This window comes from Anarhichas minor, unplaced genomic scaffold (assembly GCF_050575085.1).
Source record: "Anarhichas minor isolate MPS153535 unplaced genomic scaffold, ASM5057508v1 ptg000028l, whole genome shotgun sequence".
Lineage (NCBI taxonomy): Eukaryota > Metazoa > Chordata > Actinopteri > Perciformes > Anarhichadidae > Anarhichas > Anarhichas minor.
This window is the reverse complement of record NW_027466474.1, coordinates 695,954-722,712: the sequence shown is the minus strand read 5'-3', so window position 1 is coordinate 722,712 and position 26,759 is coordinate 695,954. Positions and strand designations below refer to the sequence as shown.

Genomic DNA, 26,759 nt, shown 5'->3' with positions numbered 1-26,759 from the left:
GCTGAGTGTGTTGCGCCTGTTGTAGAGATGATTCATGCGAAGAGGAGGCAGAAAGAGACTGTCATTGTGCATCAGACTTTGATCAGAGCAAGAGTCAAACTCCAAAAGCATTGACAGACTTCAAACCAGTGAGATTCTGTGCTTTTTGTTGTATTGGCAACATCTGCTGTGCTGAACAACCACTGGCGTATTGTCTCGGCTGTGAGATGTACTGCACAGTGACAGTGCAGGTTGCATTTCTTGTTAGAAAAGCTTGACTTTCTATTCACACTGCCTTTTCGTTGTCTATTCAGCCCACAACTTAACCAACACTTCTATGTTGGGTGCAGGTTAAGAGTTTATTTTTCCTCAGAGACTAAATTAATTAAAATCTAGTTTCTTGTGTAAAGTAAAGACATTTAAATTGCACCATGATGCTGTGGTTTAGTCTGACTGAGGCTGCCTTGGTTTCACAGAGGAAGCAATGAGCAGGGGGTGGGGGTGGTGGATTGGAGTTGTGCACGCACACACCTACACACACACACTCACACTCACACATACACAACCAGACAAACTTCCCATGCTGTGTCACATCTTGTGCCAGAGCAGTGAGGTTTCCTCTGAAAAGAAACACTGCACCCACTGAGGAAGTCAGTCTGTTTAATATTACAAAAACCACACTGGGAACTGGGAGCCGGTGGGTTTATGCAGTGGCATCTGGCGTCACCGCACATGCCTGCCAGGGCGCACACTAGATCAGAATAATTGGCCAGGACAGCAGCGTGAGATGGACAAATGAGAACCTCCTCCTGGGTGACCTGATGGCCGATGGGGAGAAGGAACAACGCTGGTCAGTGTCTGATAAGGAGCTTGTGATATACAGAAACATATATATATATATATATGGTTTAATGGGGAAGTGCTGCCTCTTTAGGTTTTTATTACTTTTAATATCAGACAATAATAGCAGGTGGAGTAATTATCTCAGAATATTGTATCTTCACACACAAACTTTAACTTACAGGTTTACCCATTCATGCATAAATAGATAACTTTGCGTGCCAAGTCTCAACTTCTTCACCAACACACTGAAAAAACACTTTGGCAATCTAAAGGTTTCCTGATTTTTTTTAAAACACTTCCTGGTGGTTATTTTTTTAGCTCATTGTGATAGATGAGCTGAAGGCTTACATTAATCTGTGACTGTATGCGATGATGCAAAATCAGAGTCAAGTGGTTGAAGATTGGCACTTGCCCCTTTGATGAGATCATAGTATACAACTGAAGCATTGAAGAGTCATATCACCATCAGAACAAACCTGGATAATTAATTAAGTGGGATACGCTAAATTGGAAACATCATACATTTTTGATATATTTCTATGCAGATGATACCATTTAAAAAAAATGTACCTGGTGGCTGGTGACACACCGCCGATCAATATGCACCAAGTCGTTTTGCATGTTGTGCTGCTGCACTTACATGAACCAAAATAGAAGTTGCGCATGGAGATGTCCACACACTCCGTACACCTACTACCTAACACTTGGCTATTAATATTACAATTTCAAGTTAGGGTGCAAAATTTTAAACCTTGGGGGCAACGCAATCTTATGCATCCTCGTAGAACCGCACCAGTCTTTTCCTCTCCCTCAGGACACGGTGAAGCATGCGCCCGAGGCGATATTCACCTAAAAGCTCAAAATGAGTTTATGACGTGATGCGAGGATGCATACTTACTAGCCGCAAGTTCATGTGATCATAACAGCTTACCTATCATAAAGAAACAAGTTGTGTTCTTTGCGCAGCAACATAACTTAGCTTAAATATTGTGATGTAATTACTGTTTGGGAAATTGTAATCCCTTACACTAGTGTTGAATCTGGTTCCCCCCCAATTAAACACTGTTTGCTCTCTTAGCACTGTTGCCATTGTTTAGCCGTTGGTAGCTGCCAGCTCAGCCATCATCATGTTGCGTGGAGGCAATTCCTCAATCACAGATATGCTCAGATTTCTTAAATTCAGCACCTTCGAGGCATTGTTGTGGATTTTCTATGAAGTACCTGTAAACTACATTAGGCTATAAAGAGCAAATGTGTTACTGTTACGATATTCACTGTTTTTGTGTTTGTAGAAAATCAGATTTATAATTCAAGGCAACATGCATATGATCATGTTATGCTCTCCCACAGAGGAATACGTTCCACCTTAGTTTCACAGAGAACCCCTCAACCTTCTTTATTTACCAATGTTCAGAGTTTATCCCACATAACTTCCACTAATAGCATGCTAGAAACAATAGTATTTCTTTTCCAAATACAAGCATCATTTCTGTCATTGATGTCTTGAAGCACATATCCATCATTGGGTGTTTTTGCTTTAGGACTCTTGAAAAACAACCATTTGGAAAATGTTTGCAATAGTTTTGGATCATCTATATCTTCTCTGCTGAGCTTAAGTACTGTACCTCCAATTAAAAATGGAAGCATTTATTTTTGATGTTCAGTACAATGATACACACAAACAGTTATTGCAAAGGTAGAGATAAATAACTTTGGCATACAGAAAATTGTAAAACATCCATGACACGATGGCAATGTAAAATAGCAAAGAATGAAAACTGGAGGCTAATACTACTGTACAGTGACACATGTAGCAAACAAGACATCTTGGACCTAAGTTTCCCTTTCATTAAACAAATAAATATTGACTATGAACAATCCCAAACGTAGCAAGAATTGCTTGATGAGAGGCATTCCAGAAGGCATTCCTGAAGCAAGCAGATTTGAGATAGAATAAAGAGTTGTAATGAACAAAACCCAACTGATTCTACATGTGCAACTTGTATCTTCTCTTTGAGAATCTTTGGTAGAAAAGACATGATAGTACAGAATGTAGATGACATATTTACACATAATAGGTCTCATTAGCAAGACATTTCAGCATTACCGTGGCTGCAGATTAAATCTGTAATGAAACAAGAGCAAAAAAAACTGCTGATGAAAAAGCACCTTTCTTTGCCTTGATGGTAATAAAAGAGGAGCAGAGGGAGTAAATCAGCTGGAGCCAGCTCTCGACATAAAAAAGTACTTGAACAAAGAGGCTCCTATTTTCCATGACACTATCAGCCCTCACTGGCTTAAAGAAGAGGCAAAAATACCTATATGTTCTGATCTGTGAGCTCAAGAAAATAGTCTTCAGAGCACATAGGTAGTAGTCCAGATCTTCTCCAGTGCATTTTTGTCTTTCTAAAATGCACTCAGAGCACACTATTGCTATTTCACAGCAGTCAGATCCATTTAGAAGATTTATTAGATTCCAGTCTGTTCTGCTTCATCCAATTAGCGTAAGGACAACAGGATAAAGGGACGATCTAGTTTGCTCTGAAGTGGATGAGATACAGAACGCTGCAACAGCGGCAGCCGTTAATTTCAAACATCCTGTGTGATTCCAGTGGCAGGTATTACGCTTGTCTGAGGTCAGTCCAAGTCATCTTTGCACACACAGGCACACTCCTCATGGTGCTCCAAGGGCACATCCGCCATGGACTTCTGCAAGCCTCTAACACCGCTTCGGTGTTTCAACAGCAGAACCTGTCAAAGAGAAGGAGGCTTTAGTTAACAGCTGTGCTTCCCCTCAAACAGTTCATGTAAAGCATGCTCAGTGGGTACTTTATTCAGAAATGATACCAGTTTATTAACCTATACATTTTTGAAAGTTTCTAAAAAGTCATAACTGACCCAATGCACGGAAATCCAATTTTTCTAAAGAGTATAATATCCGTGACCAAGGCTCACTCTCAATTTCTGAGCCGTACAGTTGACTGCCATTACATTTCATCTGAAGACAAGTATGCAACCGCCGAAGACATTAAAGTACTATAGTATATTGTGGTGTAGTGTGAAGATTGCTTTTCTGAGAGCCTTGCTACCACAGTAGATGTGTGGTTAAAAATGTTAGGTCAGCCTGATTGTGGTTCATGAAGTCACCAAATTGAAGTATGAATGTGCTCAGCAAATGTCATGTTTATTACATTATGCTGTATCTTGTGTACAATTGGAAATACTGTAAAGGGTGGAAATACAATCATAGGATCATAGGATATGCACAGCAAATTCAATGTTTGGTCATGAATACTTATCTCCTATATATAGTTGATCATTTGTCTGAGGTTGGTGCACAGGAAATATATTTAACCATATCATTTTTACTGCTGGTTCATTTCATAATAACTTAAATATTAGATTTTTTAATAATCCAAAGACTATACAGGTTACATGTTCTTCGCACTTCATAATCACATCGATATTTACCTCATGGTATTTCTTCGTCACCCTGGTGGGAACACACTGGCAGTCGTAGCAGCGGTGAGAGCAGCAGGCACAGTTTCCACCACAGCGCTTCACCAGTAGGCAGCTTGGCCAGAAAATGGCATCTGTCCTCTTCAGCTCCTCACGCAAGGATACAGAGAAGTTACGTGGAGTGCAGCTGTACAGTCGAACTTCCTCCCTCAACAGATTGAGATCAGCTCCTCCTCAAAAAGACACAGAGAAGTCATGATCAGAAAGACTTCCTATCGAAACAAACTTTTTACAGTTTGAGTTCATATTCAGTGGCTCTGTTTAAATAAAAAAATTCATGATCACTGTAAATTATCATGTTGTTTTCTAAAATGTACAAGTTTAAAAGTGTCCTACCTCTGGCCTTCTTATTGTGGATAAAGGATTTCCCCAGCAGATGCCATGTAGGTTTGTACAACTCCTCCATATCCAGCTGCCATCGCTCCGGCTCCAGGTACTTCATGACCTCCTCCACGGTGCCCAGCCCTGCCACGGCGTCCGACAGCTCCTCAATACCATGCTGGGATTGGGGCAGAACTGCAGGGACTTCGGTTTCTGATACACTCTGCGGGAAAACCAGCAGATGAGATGGAGAGAGACGGAAAGGAAAGGTCATTTACTCAGTAAATACAGTATTTATCTATAAAGTTACAACAGGACAATGTATCACTTTCATATGCTTCATTTTTTGATGGAGCTGTACACTGGGGAAGTCTTCTTGAACTCTGCCAGAGCAATACAATGCTTGTGTCACAGACACATATTCTAACTTCCACACCCAAAACCGCCTCATTGCACAAACTGCCTCAGGATACTTACAGAGCAGACACTTTACGTGACATTTAAGACCTCTCTTGGTTACGAATACTTAAACAGGAAAACAACACAGAAGGAACAAATTTATCAGCAGTGACAAGATGTGCTTTATTTCTACTGTGTGAAAAAAAAAGTTAAGGTATAGAAAGACGGGGAGTTTGACTCTGCTACGGTGCATTGTATGTCATGGTTAAAATTGGGTTTAAATTGGATCCGGGTCTCATTAAATGTTACAGTGGTTTGGACTTTTGTTAAGTTAAACAGAAACCATGACTGTCCAGGCCAGCTGGAATGTAATTCAAGCACTATGTGTTAGAGCTGATAGTGTAAAGAAGAGTTGTGTAAAGCTCGTGACGATTACAGACACACCGATGTATTTTGCAAAGCATTCCCACACCGGCTTTGGACAAACACTTTCCCACCCAGCTGATTCTGTGAACTGATGGGAAAGTAGAAAACTTACACAGAAATGTGTATCTATAAATAAATATGTATTTGATATATATTAATAATGTTCCATCCTTGATATAAGACAAACACAGTAGGAATGTTGGGTGTGTACCTGCCTCAGCTAAAGTCTTGTCCTGCATATAAAGCTGGGAATCCACTTCTAATCTCTGGTTGCGAAACAATGTGCACTCCAACAAGACACAAATGATAATAACTGTATCCAAACTGTTCAATGCACGGTTCAGTTGAGAAGTAAATGTCAATTGATGGCATCATTTTTTATGTTGTCAAATGTGATCACATCTCCGTCAACTCCTCTGCCCACTTTGCATAACAACATTTGTCCTTTTGGCTCCCGCAGGCGGCAGTAGTATTCGTTTCAAGCTCCCAGGCCTCCAGGCTACAGCGTGCAGTCACAGAGAAGATTGATACCTGGGGTGTTGGTCTTCCCAAGAGAGAAGAGGCTAATCTGTGGAACCTTTCAGTCCTGTGACGCTACGTTTGTCCAACATGTCAGCTCGCTGGTCTCTCTAATCTTTTGTGACTGACAGGTAGAAGGCAACATTGTGACACTTACTAAAAAAAAAAAAAAAAGAAGCTTGTGGAGCATTGAAAACATCGGCTGCTGGCAGCTGCGTCTTTAAGCTTCTTTAGAGGCAGAAATATTTGAAAAGAAAAGAAAATGATTCCAGGAATCTGTAGCTTCCTTTGATGACTTATAGGGCTGAATTAGGAAGGAATTCAGTAAGAAATAGGGCCTAGAGGAGGAAAAGTTGGCACCAACATTGCAAGGATTTGTGGTTTTGATTCTTATTTATTACTTATGCTAAAAGCATTTGCATATTTATGGTGCTGTAAAACCACCAAGACAAAAGTTATCCATCCAGAGGCTTATATAATTTTATTCCAACGGGTTTATTCATACCAACCACCAGAGCCAGCAGAGATATATATATATATATATATATATATATATATATATATATGTAGAGAGATATTTATGCAGTCCTTTTTTTCAGATCGACTACACCAGTGGTTCCTTTTCTATCAACTGACGAACCCCTATTTTCAATTGATAACAATAACAGTACAGAACAACTGATGAACTGTACAATTAATCCAAAAAGTTAAAAAGGAATAACTGCAGGAAGATTATTTCAAATGAGTGATTAGGATGAATTTGGAGCAGAATAATACTTGTAAATATCGTATTAGAGATGATTTCTAATACCACTCTCTGCCTGCACTATGTACTTTTATGAATTTTTAACAATCATGCAGAGTGGGACGCCTCTGTGACTATAGCTATTCAGGTCTTCACCGTGACATTATCCTGTGTGATTACATCTTTAATAATAATCAAAAAACAAAAACAGTTTAGTCTAGTTTTCTTCACAGAAATAAATGAAATGCTGAGGTATAAGTCAACTGTACCGTATTTTCCGCACTATAAAGCGCACCGGATTATAAGGCGCACCTTCAATGAATGGCCTATTTTAGAACTGTTTTTATATATTGGGCGCACCGGATTATAAGGCGCATAGAATAGAATAGCGTCGTAAGCGTGTCTCTTGAAAGGTGCCATTTTGGGGTCTTTATACACACAAGTGGTGTTGGACTAGGAGTAAGCACAGTACCGGTGTTTACCGCGGTGCGGCTTTGTAGTTTACCAGTCGTACTGAAACATTTTGACAGAGCGCCGTGTACAACCAGTATGGATCAACCAATTAACCAATTGATCCATATATAAGGCGCTCCGGATTACAAGGCGCACTGTCGTTTTTTGAGAAAATTAAAGGCTTTTAAGTGCGCCTTATAGTGCGGAAAATACGGTATATTATTCGTTTTCCAACCCCTTAAAATCAAAAAGGCCTTGCGAGCCCCCTTGTGAAGCTTTGGTGACCCCTTTGGGGGGCCGTGACCCCCATGTTGGGAACCAGTGGACACAACAGACAAACAATTAATAAGCTAACCAGACCAGCAAGTGTATTCGTAGTTTTACACTGAATAAAATGTGTAAAACAGGAAAAAACCATAAGATTTGTTGAAAGGGTAAATCTGCGCAATGCACTCAAGACTTCAACTCTGTTTGGCGTAGATTTAAAAATAAGATGCCAGTGGTTTGACATGGCTGCACCACAGGCTACAAAAATACAGCTGATGCACAGCTGTGTTCATGCCACGGATTAGACTCATTCTAATGAGGCTGCCTTCATAACCACGGACCACATCTTTGGGTCATTTGGCACCTATGATAAGCAGACACAAATGTGAAAGGAATGCTTGTGGAGAAAGGACCGGTCAAATAAAGAAAGACTAACTCAAACAGGTCTGTCTCTGAGCAGAACTGTATTTCCAGACAATAGAGGGAAGCTGTGATTCTTATGAGTTAAGCCTTGGCAGTGGCTTTCAGCGAGCACTGGAAGCCATTAACAGCTTGTGAATGTAGATGGTGCAACAATCCCCCAATTAGCGGCTCTCTGCAAGCTCAGCTTCAGATAGAGAAGCCAAGCAATCCTTCAGAGACACATCAAGATGGTGTAAATGAAGCTATAAGTAGCAGATGAGAGCTCCTGTTTAAGACAAAGTAATAAAAAGGACCACCAACTACAGTAGCTGGCATGAATTGCATGCACAGTGTCACGTATCAAATATTATGACTCAATGCCAGTATTGGAGGAGTAATGAATTAAGTCAAATTAATTAGTGAATCTAGATCTATGATGGATGATTTTAACACTATACATTTTTTAGCAGAAAAAATGTTTTCAATCAGCATATCTCAAAAGCTCTTCCCTTTTTTGCCAAACTTGTCAACAGTTTAAAAGAATATATAAACAGCAAGGATTGAAACGAGTGAATGGAATGATGTAAGGCAAAGCTGTGGAATAGCCCGCACATAACATGTTGAGATGACAGATGTCACTGAGGCACCATGTCTGTCCAGGTCCTGTTGCAGGTGTTAGACATTCCAAAGGCATCATAAGCATGTGCAAAAATTCCGGTTTACTAAAAGATGAAACTGTCAAGAGAGGTACATAGTGACGCAAGAAGGTCATGAATCCAATAGTCCTTTATATAAATAAAGGCCATGATGACTCGTTAGTATTGTTAGTCCCGTGAGTCACTAGTCAGTCAATTTAACGTCAACCCTAAGTGATATAGTTGCCTCAACTTTTTGTGAAGACAGAGGTTTATTTTGGAAAGACACGATATATAAATATATATAATAAGCGTACATTGACACGCTGTTTCTGACACGTCCGAAATTTATGCTAGAAGGGTTCCTGAGCATCATAGTTTGAAATTTACGGCTATTGACCAAACCTCAGTATGATAGAGATTATAATCCTTACTAAGATTTTGAACTATCTAGGACTAAACTCAAACAATTTCTTGTATATTTCTGAACAAAACAGGCTCAAAATTAGCTACAATTTGCAATTGTTATGTGAGTCACGGTGCAGCGAGCAGCACAGGCAGATAGGACCCAAATGCAGACTCAGATGGGCTGATCCAAAGAAAATACTTCAAAGTAAAACACAGGCGGAAACAGATAAACAAAAGTATATGTAGCAATGAAGACAAAGAAGACGAGCAGAAAAAAAAACATGGTGAGCACAGAGACTACATGCACAAGAAAAAGAGGGAGATAACGAGCGGCAGGTGACACTATGGCTGACGAGCAACAGGTGAAATTCAAAATCAATCCCAAAGGCGGGAAACAAATAAAGGCAGGAAGTAAAACAAGACAAGACACAAGAGAGGACTTTCAAACTAAAACAGGAAACACTATAACACACAATAGTTAGTTTGTTAGCCTTAAAGAAAATCTGTGTCCTGTTAGTTGCAGTTTATGTCAATGTTCTATGAAAAAAGAGAAGAACCAAAAGACCGAGGATGGAAAAAAGTATAAATTACAGACTCAGTGGGTCTAACTAACATGTTCGAACCAATGTGCATTTGTGAATATTACAATATAAGCAAACATATATATATGTCTACTTGTATTGTATAATATATATATGCACAGGCAGCAGATGGCTATTTAACAAGATTACAATGTACAACTCTATTGAAATAATTGTGTGTTTTGAAAAGAGTCAAAGTGTGAAAGCTTGTATTGTTTCTCTTATCACTGACAAACGGTACACCCCTGCCCCTCAAGAAATAACCTCGTTGTGATTACTTCTTTTCCAGCTTTCTTTGTTCGTACACTGCACAACCACATGCTCACATTTCTGGTGACTAAAATGACAGGTTCAGCTAACTATGTTGAGATGAAACTTCTGAAATAGCATCTTGGGAGAGCTTTGGAAAACAACATCTTCTCTTTCACATGTCGTTGCAAACCACTTCCTTGCACAAGAGAGCTTCGAGTAAGCAACGAGGTCTGTTGTGCGTGAAGAAACTGTTTTTTTCTGTCACTATACGCCACACACTGCAATTGAGGTTGGTGTAAAAACAGACCTCACTTTGTCATGCCAACGGTTAGCATGGCTTTTGACGGTCATTGCCATCTGCTTTAACTTGCATTTTATTCCTTACTTCTTCTGTCCTATCGCCCTTCATTCAAGTCTGTGTGTGTAAAACTCTATTCGATGTTAAATAAAACAAAGCGGGTAGGGCGATCTTCAGTAGCAGTGGGGTTTCATTCTGGATTGGGACCTCACAGAGACAATGATGTTTGTTTGCTCCTTTAACCCACCACTCAACACCCCTCATGCTCCCTTCAACAGACTCCTTCTCTTCTATATTTTAACAACCTCTTTGCCTCGGCCTTTTCGCTTTTCCTAAAATCTCTTCCTGTGAATTACAGACCGGGTCTTATTTTTTTCTCCCATGGAAGTGGTGGGGAGGAATTATTGCTTGTTTAAATATAAACTAAAGTGCTGGCCCGTGCGTGGCACGAGGTTCCAAAAGCTGCTAGCTGACCACAGAGGAAACAGAGTGCTGCTGTTCTAGTTCAAAGGGAAGCCGGTCTGAACGTGAGGAGGCCATAGCTTCCTTTTCCCCCCCTCATGGTTTCCACACCTTCTACTGTTGGAATAAGAGACCGGGACTTTCTTTCATATTCCATCATATACTTAGTGACAGACATTTGAGCACCCCAGCAGAATAGTTTAATTCTACTGCAAAATAATCAAGTTTGACGTTTAAATCCTAAAACATCCATAGTTGATGGTGGTGGTGCGTTTTACTTTAAAATTTAAATATTTCGGAAAATGTCTTATTTTTTTAAGCTAATGCAGGAAAACCACCGGTCAACCTTATCTTCACTAAGATGCTGGAAGTACAAAATGTCCAAACTGATACCTGCACACTTAGATCACTGCAGTGCACACTTTATTTGAGCTTTCCGCTCTGTTATCATATTTCTTAAGATAAAACATACACAGGGGTGTCACACAAAATCGTGGGCCTTCTAAATAAGCCGTTTCTGTGGGCGCCCCTCTCTGTCTTTTGGCATGCACGCAATCTCTCAAAGTGCGTTCTTAGACAGTTCTTAACCTGATTAAACAAAATAATTATATTATATGGTTATGAAACAACACACTTTTTTTCAACACTACGTTTTTTTTAAGATCAAATCTTATTTTTGCAAAGAAAATAATTAAATCTGCAGCCTACTTCAGGCCTATTTCTAACATAATTTAACCTAACAAAAAATGTATAGAACAATCGGGCCTATATTTTAAATTAGACTCTCCCTGCCAGTGAAAATTGGAATTCAAAGATCTTGGTTTACTTGGTATTACCATAATCGAGTTTTCAAGATTGCGCAATGACAGTGGACCTTGAGATGGTAATGAATCAGTTGATACCTAACCCGTAATGCTAGCCTACTGGGAATTAGGCTAAATACTGCTCCGAATTTGATCTCTCTTTACTGTGAGGTCCACAACACTTCAATGTAAAATGTTTGCTTCTGCTTCATTACCTACTCCTTGTAACAGTGTTTTATTGGATTAATCCCTCGCTATTTGACAGAGCAAGGCCTTGGCTGCGGCTCTAACGTCACAATCTACTGCAGTCTATTGGTGTTAAATATACTGTAAAATGTGATGCAATTCATTCCCAAGATGAGTGAGTTATCATTACTGGAGATTAACCTGGTTTTCAGTGATTTAAGTGATCTTATTTGACTCAACAAAATGTATTGGCTCTACCACAGGGAGCTAGTACACATAATGACTGACTCTTCCCTCTTAACATCTCCGTTTCTTTTCTGAGAAATACAGCTCTGATACTCTTGACACTCAGTGTGTTTTCAGCATGTCAGTTGTTTTGGGTTTTAAGGGTGAAGAAAGAATGCTGTAATGACGTGTATGAAGCAAAAGAGAACAAAACAAAAACAAACAAGCTTTTGATGCAGACAAAAAAAGTTACAGACAGAACACAAAGTGCCGTCAGTGACCTCAGTTGCCTATTTGTGCTTGTCAGATTTCCCAGTGCTGCAGGCCATTAGGGATTAATGAGGAGTAGAACTGTTTACTTAAAGCAAGTGGACAGAACTAAAACATGACAGGTTAAAACATGGCAGTCGTCTCTTCAGTTTATCTCCGGGCTTTTGTCAGCGAAGGCAGCAGGGATTATTGTGGGTGTGGTCTCAAGACCAGGACAGACAGAAGTGAGACAATGAAAGAGAATGAGGAATGGGGAGAGGATGGATCAAGACAAAGATGGCTCAGAAGTTTTAACATTTTTTCGTGCAATTTTACAGAAGTTTTGCAAGCATTTTTGTGAAGGCAGAGCTGTTCTATCTCACTGATAAAGTTAAAATTTAAATGATGCAGCCAAAAACTGTAGTTTCTTTCTGGTAATGTAATGCCCTGGACCTCTGAATCACTGCCCACACTTTCAGTTTGTTCAGCAATTAAATTTGACGTTGCTCATAGATGTTTACCTTGAAAAACAGATAAGATAATAGAAGAGATTTGTTGACACAAATAAGCATGATGATGTTTTCTTCCCACAGAGCTAGCTACTTAAGTAGCAATGAAACACGTTTTGTAGATTGACCAACATAAATAACTTCTGATATGGCATTTTTCTCTTATCATTTAGATAAACTGGATGTAGCAACTGAAAATATGATCAGCTAGATGGATACATTACTCGTGACAAAACTGAACAAAATAACCCCCTTCCTCCCAAAAAGAAACCAGATAACACAAACACAAAGTTAAGCTAGTTCAGGGACTTTGCGATGTTCTATGCGAGTGCCCGGAACACTAAATACCTTTTTTTTGTGGTATGAAGAGAAGCTGATGAAGATTTTTAAGACACTCTAGGATGTCTTGCTGACCTCCTCAGTTTGTAGGCCTATAAGCATGTCACCACTGCACTGAATCAAAAACCAGGATTTCTCCAAATTGGGAGGGGCCGCTCGTATCCTTTCTCAATATTGGAGGCGTTATATTAGCCCAGTCTGACAGGCAGCTTTCCAATCTGTGCTGACTGCAACTGCGAGGGCCGGGCTGGCCCATGTCACGTCCGAGGACCATTCAGTAACTACTGACATCATAAATAGAAAAATAAAAACTCAGCCCGGAATGAATCGGCCGTTCGGGAGACTTCACATCTTCCCGATGGCCAGTCCGCCCCTGGGCTGAATGCATGAAGTATAACAAACTGGCAATTCACTTTGATTATCGGGCTGATGTCTGACTGAAGTCAATGAGAGGTCATGAGGCGTGAAAAGGAAGAAGCTGATAAGAATGCCCCTCTTTGCCATTCACTTTTTGTTCTCACAGAATACTCTGACAAATATTGCTACTTTTGCTGCAGTTGTTGCTTGAGTCTTGAGCTCTTTACTGGTCTTTAGCAAAGCTTGCGATGTACTGAATGAGTTCAAGCTTATGCTATGCACACACTTGGATGGATAAATATCTGCCAAAGATTAGCAAGGGATGGAACTAGTGATTAAAGTCTATGTTACGCGTGAAGACAAGATAAATAACATTGAAGAACAGAAAGGAGGATAGGTTGTTTTGAGCAAAGAGAACAGACAAGAGAACATGACAATTTTTCACACAAAAAGCACTTCTATCTCTTAATTCCTACTTTCATTTCAGGGCCTTGAATGAATCCCCCCGCGGGTCAGAGGACCTCTTTGTGAATGTGACGCCACTTATTTTCTCCATCTCAATCTCAAGAAACAATGCCATTGAGACACCTCGTCTGTCTGACTGGATCTACAGATACAGATTAGGTTAACAGGGTTCATGGTTTTATATATACGGGTGATACAGAACATAACAGTTTGACGATTTAAAAGTGGAAACAATACTAGCCCCAGCAAATGAGAAAATGACAGAGTTTGAAACCGTTTACAGTTAATTTATTTCGATTTGTTGTGTGCTTTCTAACGTTTTAGAACTTTTCCAGGGTCCATCACAAAAAATTCCCATTTCAATCCTTGAAGGAAAACTTATGGTATTGCTATACTCTCTCTCATTGCAGACATTGTGGACATTTAGTTTTGTTTGTGTATAAGTGTACATCATAACATCATAAAATAAAAGATAGTACATGTGCCAGATGCTCTGACGTGCTTAAACATAATTTTTCCCCTTGGGAACACATAAGCAGAAAAGGATGATTGCAAATTAAGACTGTGTTATGTAACAAGCAAATTATCTTGATTGTGCTTGCATGGAGAGGCATCGGTTACTGCCATGTGAGTGCAAGTTTGGAGACAGAGGCAGAGAAATACTATGACAGCCACAACTTACAATGCACAACTCCTGACTATTGACACTGTACATACCACAGGGAGAATGGAGTAGTGGATGCAGAATCCCGGCTCAGAGGGGAAGTACTCATCAGAGATGAAGCGGATCCTGATCTGACTGCCTTTAGAAGTGTGACTAGCTGGTGCCGACTGTGACCCACACCAGCGACCCAGGATGGTGTTCTCAGTCGGATCCTCTATCTCCACATAGTCGTACCTGGTAGAGTGAATGAGACATAGTGCAGAAACTGTTAATGTTTGTCTCTAAGACATCACCGGTTATGGGCCCACTCTGAGACGGTGATTGATTATTCATGACATTGTTTTTGTCCAAGTTATAACACAGGTTTCAGCTACTATTGGCTTTGTTTGAGGTTTCACATGGTACATTTAGATCTCTTGACATGCATGCTAACTTTAATTGTATTTTTTGATTGTCGTAAGCTCGTCAGCACCTTTAATATTGGCCATGGTGCTTTCTCCTCAGCTCTCCCTTGCCCTTCTGAATGTGAGATTGTTAATATCAATAAAGCTGCCAAGGGAAATAAAGGTTTAACCTCTTTTGAAAAAAAAAAAAAAGGTTACAATAGCCCAGCTGTGAGAGATGAGATTTGTTTTTTATTTACTGCCTGAATTAAAAAAAGAAAAAATGAACAGAGGATTGCCAGTGTATTGAGGACAAATCTCAGGTTGGTTGACAGTGCAGCATTAGCAGCTGTTCGCACTATTTAGCTGTTATTGCTGCTGATGCAGCCTTTTTACAGGCCTATTACACCGATGCTACGTGTTGTCAATGAAATACAGTTTTAATTAAACCTTGCGCTTATTACACGGTACTGTGTGTGGATTGTGGGAGACTGCAGGCCTCTTTACTTGGACTCAGTTGTTTGAAAACTCACTTGTAAATCATGAAATTTACATGATTGCTGGTGTGTGCTGGATAAACTATTTTTGGACATTAATATGAAAAAGGTACAGAATGCAAAGCTCCATGAATATATTTTTCAAAATAATTCTTCAATAATGTGGATCTACTAACCTTTGTCATATTGAGTATTCAGAGTTGTATTTCTATTTTCAGCGTCAGCAACTCTCACATAACCTTGTGTAATATTGTATCTGAGGAAATCACATGCATTTTTAAAAGATATTTAACATGATGGGTTTTATGGGTTTAAATAGTTTCATTTAATTTAGTGTCATTTCACAGAAGAAAATTATGATATAAACTACAATTTAGTAAAATATAAACAAAATCAGCATTTTGCTTGTTGTGGGGATCAAACTTTGTGACCCTGTAGTTACGTGACAGTCTCTCTGCACCGGCCACCCTGCTAACCCATAATACCAGTAAACATGAAGCGCAGAAGCATATGGCCACGCTCCACGCCACGCTCCAGACTCCTTTGGTGTGCCAAGGCTAACATCAACCAACCCCAGCACTTAAGACACGCAGTTCAGGAGTTCAGCCTTTATTATTTATACCTGTGTGTAACCAGTGGCTGCATTGCATTCAATACAGCCTTGTTTCACTGACTCTTCGCAGTCTGGGATTAATCACTTTGCCATTTGCGTCAACAGGCACGCTAACCTCTCATTCAGTGATGCCAATTCGGATATTTGGATTCCGACGACATTGTTTACATTTTGCACAGGCTTGACAGATTCAGTTCAAGCTGGTTTCAATAAAACAACATGGAGGGACATGAGCGAGACTAAAAATGGATTTTCTGTGATGTTAAATAAACTGAAGGGGAGGGGGGGGGTCAATAAATTCACTGACTCTGCTGCCTTTGATTTAGAAAGTTATACAGGAAGTTTGTAATCTGCACAAACAAACGTATTGGGTAAGGTAAAACTGAAAGTGTGCTTTTGCAAAACCATTTATTCAGTTTAAGTGTACCAATGTTAGACAACTGCATGAACTGTTAAACATTCATTTGAATAAGTGCAAACCAGACTGGCATGAAATGTTTTTTGGAGAGGGATAAAATATCAGTTTCGCTTCTCTCTGCCTGCTCGATGGAGGTCGGTGAAGAGAGAAGCCTTCCTCTCTGAAAATCCGCCCTCAGACAGCTCCAGAGCTTTGACAGATGGCTCATCAATAATGCAGGATGCGCTGATCATTACATATCACCATGTGTTCAGAATCACCATGTCAAACAGCGGTTTCCCAGATTTACAAATGCTCTGACATACATACCAAACTGTACGTACAGTCACGGTGAAGAGGATCAGAACGACAAAGGAATCTTATGCACAGTACCAACAGATAGATTTGCCTTCATGCACAACGCAGGGAAACAGTGTTTAATATTCACAAAGCTTTCTCCTACAAAGTGGTTTTCCTTGTACATTATTAATAGATACGCCACGGCCATGACGCAGCTTAGCAACACAAACACTGTTTCTTAGTCCTCTCCTTTTAGACTAAAGGCAGAGAGCAGAGATTCCTCTCTGAGAACAGTCCTGTCTGTGAGCCGTCGAGCACGACTCTGCTGCCATGCCAACCAGCAGCAAGACCAATCCCTCTCCAATATGCCTCTCCTCCAGTGGATTTGGTAAGAATGCTTTTCATCGCACCACAGACAAACAGAATAGCAGATGAGCATCTCGGCTACACAGCTTCCCTCTCATCTTAGCAAAGGCTCCAGGCTCCAGGCTTGCTACCAAAGCCGAACACATCTCCTACCGTTGTTTGTTTTATCCCCTGCCGTTGCTGTGAATCAGTGGACAGGAGATTACCAGTCACGTTTATTTGCATCACATTGTGCGGTGACACAAGGGTAAGAGCAGCGTATCAATAACACTGTGTTGTTTTTTTGCCATAACAGTGGAATGAAGTTCAAAGGGGGCATTTTGTGAATCCATTTTTAAACACACATGAAAGATAAACTAGATATGAAGACTTGGCCAGAGGCTAGTGCATGTGAAAGTGTGCATGTGGGACAGAAAATGTGTGTTTGAGAGAGAGAGAGGGAGAGAGGAAAGACAAGTACATACACTTGTGAATGTATGTCTGTTCCTCTGTTCCTGCTTGTGATTGAATGCTTCATTCATCCCTCTGCCAACCCTGCCAAGAGTGTGTATCTTGGGATCCGATCAACACCTTTTGGGCCTCAGTCTGGGGAAGGAGTGAAAAATGTGAAGGTGGGAGCGGTAGACGTGGCGATGCCTTGCATGACCCTTGAAAAGGATGTTGTGATTGTCTCTCGCCTCTCTCCCTGAGGACGCTGACTAGTGCAGTCTTGTACAGGCAGGACGGCACAAAAGTTGTCAATCCGTGCCCTGCCCCACTCTCGAACCGTCCCTCTCGGGGTTTCAACAGAAACACTAACCTCATTCGTCAACTTGCACAGTAGTGTGCTGAGGGGCTCAGATTACCTGCACTCACATACTGTTTTTTTTTACAAAAGCAGGATACAGGAAGTATATTGTCAAACAGAGTCATGTATCCTGAATGGCAGCACCTTAGACAGTTAAATCCAAATCCATCTTTAACCAGATTCTGGACCAAAATCTGAGTCAAAATCACAAACACCTCATTGATCAGTGAAAGTGGATGCATACTGATTCACATCCTCTTTTAATTATCTGATATGTACGGTTGATTTCTCAAAAGATGCATGTTAATCTGTATCCAACATACAACTTTGCACTGTCATTCACCCTGTCATCCATTAGGGGGCTCTCCAGGAATGACTAGCGAGGTCACCCTCCCCCAGCGATTCTCCACCTTCCAGTGATTGGGCTCATCCAGTTGTGATATATTGACGGCAGGGCACTGCACATAATGCACTGAGGGTAAATTGATCGTCGGGGCTCGGAATCCCTGTTTAAATTGAATGGCAACAGAGGCAAACCCATACAGTAATTGAAAGTGGGCTCCTCAATAAAGCAGAGGATGCATGTATGTATGTGTTGCTAGTCAGAAGGTGTGTTGCCTGTCTTTCGAACAATCACATGAGGAGCTAAAAGTATCGACTACATCAGGTAAAATATGCCAGTCTGAACCATGTCATCATGACCATGTCTTGGGCGAAACAAATCACTCTGCTGCTTAGTTTTCAATGTTCAATAGCTGCTACGGCAGACCAAAAGGCAATTTCACAAATGGACACATTGTAAATCTTTAAAGGTGGTCGACAACACGGGGAGGACACGTTTTAACCACGGCCCCACATTTATATGGCCTGTCAACCTGTGAAGCCTATATCTTCCCTGTCTTCTAAAGGAGATCACTCATCAAGTTAAACAAAGAACATTTTCATTTAGAATGACATCCATAAACCGTTTCAACAATACACTGAGCTTTTTGGAGGTTGGCACATTTGTCAAATCAGTGATAAGGACCCTGGCAGGAAAATGCCCCATGCGTCCCAACGTATTTAGTGCATGTTAACCCTTTAGCACACAATAGGCCCAGAAAACCAGCCAAGGTTCAAGGACAGTAATGAAATGACAGGAACTTCACTGAGACATATGTTGCTAATAATCAGGATGTTAGCATAGAGATAGTAAGACATATTCTTACTTGCATATGCCATCTTCTGGGTCCTCCAGACCAAATCTCTCATCAAAGGTGAGCTGGATCCTCATGTTGTTGGTCGCCACCAGTCTCCAGACCAACACAGTATTCCTGGGATAAGTGTGGGGGAAGTCTGGGCTGTGAACCATTCCCTCTCCAGACACTGTAATGATCTTCTCCTGATGGGAATCTTGCACTCCTAAAACAGAAATCAGATTGTGTTTTGTGCTTTGCATCTACTGTAGCTGTTTCATTGGTTCAGATTGAATACATTATAACCCAGGTGCATCATTTTACTGACGAGGCCTTGGTTTGGCATTTATCTTATGATTTTATTATATTATGAGTATTGATAATCCCCGACGTTACTGGTGTTTGTGTTAGTATTTTTTAAATGTTTTAATGTAATTTAATATCACGCTGCAGCTCACATCTGCTCTGCTCTCTCTGTCGGGCTGAGCTTCTCCAACTGCACACACACACACACATAGACTCAAACACACACAGGAAGTGAGAGCCAAGAGGCCGCTGTGGTGAAGTGAACCAGGTGAAGTGAATACTTGAGTTGACGGAAACTACGCCTATACTGTACGTGCAATAAAATATTTGCCTGTAAAAAGCCAAAACTTTATCAATACATCTGCAACAAGCACGGAAGTAATTACACAGATGTAATTGAAAGGGAAACGTAACTCCATCGGCTCTATCCTCAGTCTCATCCACTGCTGCCATGTTTACAAGAGTAAGAGCTTTTTTTTTAAACAGTGTTTAGTTGGTTGCAGTCTGCTACACACCACTAGATATCACACAATCTTAAACACTGGGCCCTTAATGTGTATATTGCCTTATTTGTATGTACAGCCTATCGCCTGTGTTTAACTGCGTGTTGTTGTCACCACTCTACAAATCTAAAATATTAGCTCAATGCAGAGTACTTCAAAGGGAACACTGCCTGATGGGTTTCACCAAGCTCCTCTCATAAAGCCATTAGGGCCCACTGGGACCAGTGGCTGCAGGATTAAATCACTGCGATCAAGCTCGTCACTGAGCCCCCCTGGGTCACATCAGGATTCTTCACCTTCAGTAGGAAAAACTGCCGGGATGCTTCCACCTGAGCCTCAAAACCACTTCGATGACAACACCGTGAAGCCTTGCTGATTGCAGGACTGTTTTCAATTCATCGGGTCAAAATGATTTAAATACAAGTACGTGAGAAGAAAGATATTAACATTTTTAAGTTTTAAGCAATCAAAATCAATAGAAAGTAGCATCAACGATTTCCATAATAACTAACCTTTTAGTACAATTCTCATGAATTCATTAGTATTTCAACACAGCCGAGACAATTTCAGAACACAAATACTATTTTCAATGCAATGTTTAGCCTAGCTTAGCACAAGCAATGGGTTTAGGTGGACAGCTACTGTTCGACATATGTGAAACATTACGCCTTTTGTCAACTTGTTAGCTAGCACATTGGTAACCAAGTGTCAGTTGGGTTTCGTCCAGAGTTATGAAAGTCTGCGGAATTTTAAATGTAGGATTTAAACGGTTTCCTCATTTTTTTTTAAACTACAATTTGTTTTCTTTGCATGTCAGATGTGCATACAGAGTATTTGAGACAATTTTCTAGTTGGAAGGTGGAATGCACTTTTAGTGAAGCTAGGCTAGCTGTGTTTCTGTTTCTGTGTCAGAGATTACACTGATAAATGTATCCCATCCCCAGGCTATTCCAATTAGTTTAAGCAGTATTTATTTTTGTAGCACTGATGATCATTCAGTATGCATAAACCGATCCAATATGTCTCGCTGTCGAAGGAACCATCGGGCGTTTAATGCACTCAGGAGAAGGAGCATGCTGCTGGAGGTTTGTTGTATAAGTGTATTAAACGGATGAGTAACTATTTCCCCAGTGCAACTTGTTTGACACATTTATATTAGGAACACATTTTGATCTTAATTACTCATTATTTTGTCATAAATTTGATGTAAGGTGATTCATACCCTGAGGCTGATTCATTCTGAGTTTGTTTTTCTGCTTGCAATAGAAACAAAAACACAGGCGGGTTAAGTTTGTGCCATGTTCTCACCCTGTATAATGTCAAATAACGGTTCCACAGCAACTCTGAGTCTCTCAGTACAGGTTCCAAAGACAACAAATCTGTCTTAAGGAGTGGTCACCGAAAATGAGTGAGCAAACCAACTTCAGCAGGGTACTGTCTGTTTCTCAGTGTTATATAATTTAAAGCCAGTACCAATTTGACTAAGGTGGCAGATTCAACACCCACAATTCTTAGTGACTTTTGAAATAATGTATTCTTGATTTCAGACAGGGGTAGACAAAAGCTGGCTCAAATGTCAGCTGTATTTTTTTATTGTAGTGTAGAGCGAGTTATATTTAGATTCATGCATTATTGTTCATATTTTCAAACAGTACATATCTTCACTTTAAATGTTATATGAGAAAAGGCTCATGGACGATGCAATGTGTTCAGCCTGGTCTCACCCGATGAGTTGGGAATGAGAAAAGCGTTAAATTGCCTGCAAAAAGCTTAAAATGCGTAACATGACACACAAAATGTCCTTAAAGGGTCCTTAAAAGAGACGCCTTCCTATGAGATAATATAAATCTAGCTATGCAAAAATGTGTGTGGCATCAGTGAACCTTCTTTTTGGAGTGCCTTTTCATTTTGTGCTCTTTTTTTTTGTTGATAGGCATCCAACCCCTCTTTGATCCAATAAAAAACAGCATTTTAATCAAGATGTAACTTGATGACATCCGCACTTACTCTGCTGGCATCCCCACGGATTCTGTCGATCACATAGTCTAAATAGATGAAACAACAATGACACTTAACGAAACAATTACTTCAGATTACAGATATCACTTTGATGTTTTCATTTTGGTTTGGTGGTGAGCCAGGTGGGAACAGATTGAATGACAGTCATGACTTCTCAATGAACGGGCTTTGAGAAGAGTTTGGCCTCAAGTTTCTCTGCCAAAATCAATCAAAATCACAAAACTATAACACCGTTAGTCTGTTGTTCTATCTATCTATCTAAGTACAAACCAAGTAAGGGCCACCATCTTCGGACAAATCAAACTTATTGAAAAATAATACATGCACTCCTTGAGGATATAAAGTAGACATTATATGTAGCACTGGAGTATAAAACATCCTTAAAAGCTTTATTTTGTGGTTCAGGACTACACCCTCTTAACAGGGTTACTAACGACATGATCATATAAATCTAATTAATCGACCTAATTTTTTGCCCCGGAAGTCAATATTTATTTGATTTCTTTGCAGAAAGTACTGAAATAAATGGCTGATTGCTCTTTTAATCTTTGGTGCAAGTAGAGGCAACACACTAGGTTTGAGTGACTGTTTTTATATCCATTTGCTGGCTCAGGAGGAAACAAGCCGATATCTTTCATGCCATTAAAGCTCGGCCCTCCATCACAATGACATGTTTTTAATTACATCCCCATTACTGTGGGCTCCAACATACAGGCTCATAAAGTGAATAATGTGAAAAAAAGTGATTCTTTAATAGACAAGTCCAGATGTATTGCATTGCACGTGTGATAGCAGGTACATATGGTATTAATAGAAGTGGCCAAGACAAAAAAAAAATCTACTTGCACAATTATAAATAATATGTCTGCTCTTAAGAACTCTCTGTGCATAATTCATTGGGACAATCTGGTAAATGATGACTGGAATGTAAAAGGAAAATCCGAGGTGACTGTTGCAGAGAAAGGGGGGCAGAAATAAATGCCTGGATATGAAAGCAATAGGTCTTGATGAAAAGGTTTTCCACAGATCTGCATGGATCAAATCATGCTTAATCCAGAGTCTGCAAATATCCTGCTTAATCCTCAATGCACTCATCACAAGTAATTGCAGTATTTGAGGGAACAACGGGTTTGCATTCCTCTCTTGTTCAGGTCTTTGTGCATGAAGCTCAAGAATGAACTATCCGTGTGATTCTTCGCTGTGGATCTTTTGTTCACATGCATCAAAGCAGAAACTCCATAAGAGCGTGCTCCTTCAGAGTAGGGCAGCAAACCAATCTTTGATCAAGATCCATAAGGCCACAAACCAGCCTCCTTCCTATTTTTTCTCCTTCAGCTTTTCTTTATCTTCATCATGAACAATAGTCTTTTCATGCCTCTCTCTTTTCAAACTTCCCATTGATATCCTTCCTCTCTGATTTACCACCTGTGTACTGCAAAATGCAAAGACACGCTACCAGTCGGATCCTGGGCGTAACTTTGACTTGAATATGACCTCACTCTCGGGGTTAACCAATGTCATCTAATGATCAGAGTAGCGGTCCCCTAGAGTGAATTACCTCAAACATGACTTTTCCTTGACCTACTTTTTCCCTCTGTGAGGAAAGTAGAGCCGACTATTAAGGGAGGAAGTGACTCTGAATAAATAGGAGCCTATACAGTGCAGCCATTGTGCTTTGTTCACACGTTAGTGGGTGAACCATTCATGCTGTTAAACATTAACCTTTCCCCTGCCAAAACACTGGCGCATACATGAAGAGAACCATGTGCACACTGTTAAATTAGTGCACACAAGCATTGAACAATTATTATTATTTAATAAATAATAATTACAAATACTACTCGTGATGATCACAGCAAAATTATAGAAGGATTAAAAGAGTAATACACATACTAATATACACAGAAGACTGCACATACATTAGCAAATGTACACACAATCAAAACCCCACCCCTCCAAGAAAGCTAAAGCACACACAGACTCACATGCATGCATACCCAGATGCATTAATACATGTTAAATGCCCTCAAGCTAAGATTAACTAATGAGAACCCCTTGTCCAGACTGCTGCATGTTCCTCGTAAAAGAAAAAGAGCGGGAGTCATGAGAACCATTCATTCTGGCTTCTGTTAGGCTCACTAAATTCATCTCTCCTCACAGTATATCATTACAATGTCCCACTACTTAGCTTTGGAGTTAATCTGGTGGTCATACCGCATGATATAGTAGACATAACTATGCCTTTCTTCTGGAAAAGTAGGAACATTTCAGCCTGAGAAAGCAATAAATATCTCTGCCTGCCTCAAATATGAGGTCATATAAGATACTTTTAAAAGGTGAACAGCTATTATTTACAACTTCAACTGGTACAGATTAAAATAAAAAAAACACCAAAAAAAAAAAACGTGTACAACTACTAGGGCCAAATCAAATTGGTATGGATTACACTGCCATTGGGGTTGTATTAGCCCAGTAAATTAGCCAAAATGTTTTTTTTACACAATAAGGGCTAAAGATTGGTCCAGTACTACATCTTGTTCTCCCAGCAGCCTCATGCATCATGGATAACCATTCACGACAGCTATTTCCTGTCCGGTAATCGACAGCCGAGTCACTGTGACACTAAATCCAGATTGTTTTTAATTTTAGCCCTGTTACCTGCTGATCAAAATGAATGTGAGGCCCTGAGTTGAAAAAATTTGGTCAGGTGATGAAACTGTACCCAACAAAGAATTCCAATTTTTTTGCTGCATGCCTCTCAGGCTCGATGCAATCACTCCAACATCTGTTGCTTATTAAGACGGTGCACTGGTAACTACAGGTGCAGTAAATTCCCCACCCTGCTTAGGATATTTATTGCTTTTGGGTTTACAGTCAGTTGGGAAAAAAGGGGCTGAAACACGCCATGGGAATCTTTCATACCATTAAGGAATAGTTTGACTGCTTGGACCCTTCTGCAGTGGTTTTATCTGCCAGGCACATGCTCCTGTGTGTTGTACTGATGAGGAAGCAGGTGTGACAGGTTTGACACCCAAATTCCCTGCAGAGGTTGCTTGAATAAGGGCAGAAACGTAGCAGGAGCTCACGAAAACAGGCACTTGTCTTAATAATCTAGTGATTGTTTAATGCATGTATGTTGGCATGCATTAAGTACATTTCAATACACAATCCAGTCTTCAGGAAAAAAATATTGGTATTGTACGTTTTTACAAATGACTGATACCTATGTTCTTTTTTCTAAAGTACTTTTGCTGCCGAAACCAAACCAATCGTTCCATAACATTTAACCACTTGGTATTTTGTGTTTCTGTCAGCGTGATACAAAGTATTGTAAGTAACGTATTTTTAGTTCAGAAACGTTGATATTCAACGTATCCCGTGGTTTGCAGAAACCTACAATGCCAACATGTTTTCTGGGGTCTGGAATGCAATACACAAAATATCCTCTTCCCCTGTGAAAGATCATTTATTCAGGTATTTAGTGTGATCCAAAGCTAATTGACTTTGCCAATGTCTTTATCATATCAGTTATTCGAAAGTAAATATAAATGACCTCTACTACTCAGTCTATTTTCAATCATTTACAATTAGTATAACTTTATATAAAATGAAACTCTAGTATTTGATATTATGCATATTATTATGTGTCATGAAAGCTCCAGTAACACAGCTATGGTATGTGCAAATGCAGTTTTGCAACCTCTAGGGGTCTCACCTATACTAACTGTCCTATCATCTGCAACTGCTCCACAATGCAAAATGTTTGCCACAGTATAAATAATATCTATTCAATAAAAATATTGTTAAATGACTTAACATTTTGCCAGGATTTACAGCATTCAATGGACAGCAATACAAAACAACCTTTTTAACCTGCGTCGCCTCAAAAGAGAGAAACAGAGGTTTGTATGATGGAGGAGAACACTTTGTGTCTGTGCATGATGAGACCCATGACAGATATATTACATCACCGGTCATGATGGAAGATAAGAGCATGCCAGACAGCTTACCAGACCTGTGAAGATCCATCAAGACAAACAGTAGCAGGGCTCTTAGTCAAGCTGTTTCCTCCCCTTTTTACACCGACAGAAAGTGGATAAAAAAATGCAAACTTCACACTAATAATCTTGCATTTGCTGGCCAGAGTACATCTCCCTCTTATGTCGACTTCACTTTTTAAACCTCTTAAACTTCCAGTCCTGAATTCAACAGGTGGACAAATAGGACCCGTGAAAGCCCTTTAAGTGAGGATGTCAAAGGTCACGAGAAATGTAATCAGTCCCAGCTGTAAAAGGACTGAGCCCCTTGGGTTTGCGGTGTCGTAATGTAATAATGTGATACTTTATTGATCCCTGCTATGCAATGCTCCATTTCCATGCCCCTTTATCTACAGGGATGCCAGACCAGTGACCCTGAAGGGGTCAGGGTGTTAATGACCCGCTCAGGAAGACCAGATCATTTCCAGCAGGGGTGCAGCCCTCAGAGGTTGCCTGACCGAAGGGTGGTCTCTTTTTAACCATGAGGTCAACCTGGCCCAGTAGGCAGGACGGACATCTGTTGGCACCTGCTGCAGAGGCAAAGCAAAACATCTGCAGGTCATATCAGATGTCCTCACCCGATCCCACTAGTTTGTATGTGTGTGTTCCTAACATAGGCAACCTTAAGGGACACATTTCAGACCAAAGACCAGTTATTGGTGATGAAAAGCTGATTTTTGAGTCATTGGTAAAGGTTAGGGTTATTTTAAGGTTAGGGTAAGGAAAAAAATGTAATGTCCCCAAAAGTGATCTAAGTAAACGTGTGTGTGTGTGTGTGTGTGTGTGTGTGTGTGCGGCTGTGTTTTACCTGTCTTGTGTGGACATATAACTGATTACACATTCACATTCTGGGGACTTGCTTTTTGGGACAAAATAGGGACAACTTCACGTCCTCATGATGTAAAGCATTCAATTTTTGAAAGACTTAGTTTAAGGTCAGTGTAAGGTTAGGTTTAGGATTACAACATATTGTAAACTGTATCGTAATATGTGTAAAAGTAAACCATATAGTAAAACACAAGCCAACATCGAGTTTATTCTCTCGTCAAAAATAGCCAGAGTTGAATAAC

The 26,759-nt window shown here is 40.1% G+C and overlaps 1 protein-coding gene across 1 annotated transcript in view; it reads right to left on the bottom strand.

Moving 5' to 3' along the window:
• Nucleotides 1-3,459: 3,459 nt before the first annotated feature.
• pdgfc (platelet derived growth factor c) overlaps nt 3,460-26,759 on the bottom strand; it is a 41,031-nt gene continuing 17,731 nt past the window's right edge. The window contains exons 2-6 of the mRNA XM_076103827.1: nt 18,858-19,050; nt 14,360-14,540; nt 4,678-4,885; nt 4,294-4,514; nt 3,460-3,573 (exon numbers count right to left, since the gene is read on the bottom strand). Coding sequence (XP_075959942.1) covers nt 3,460-3,573; nt 4,294-4,514; nt 4,678-4,885; nt 14,360-14,540; nt 18,858-19,050 — 917 coding nt within the window. The remainder of the gene's footprint in view (nt 3,574-4,293; nt 4,515-4,677; nt 4,886-14,359; nt 14,541-18,857; nt 19,051-26,759) is intronic.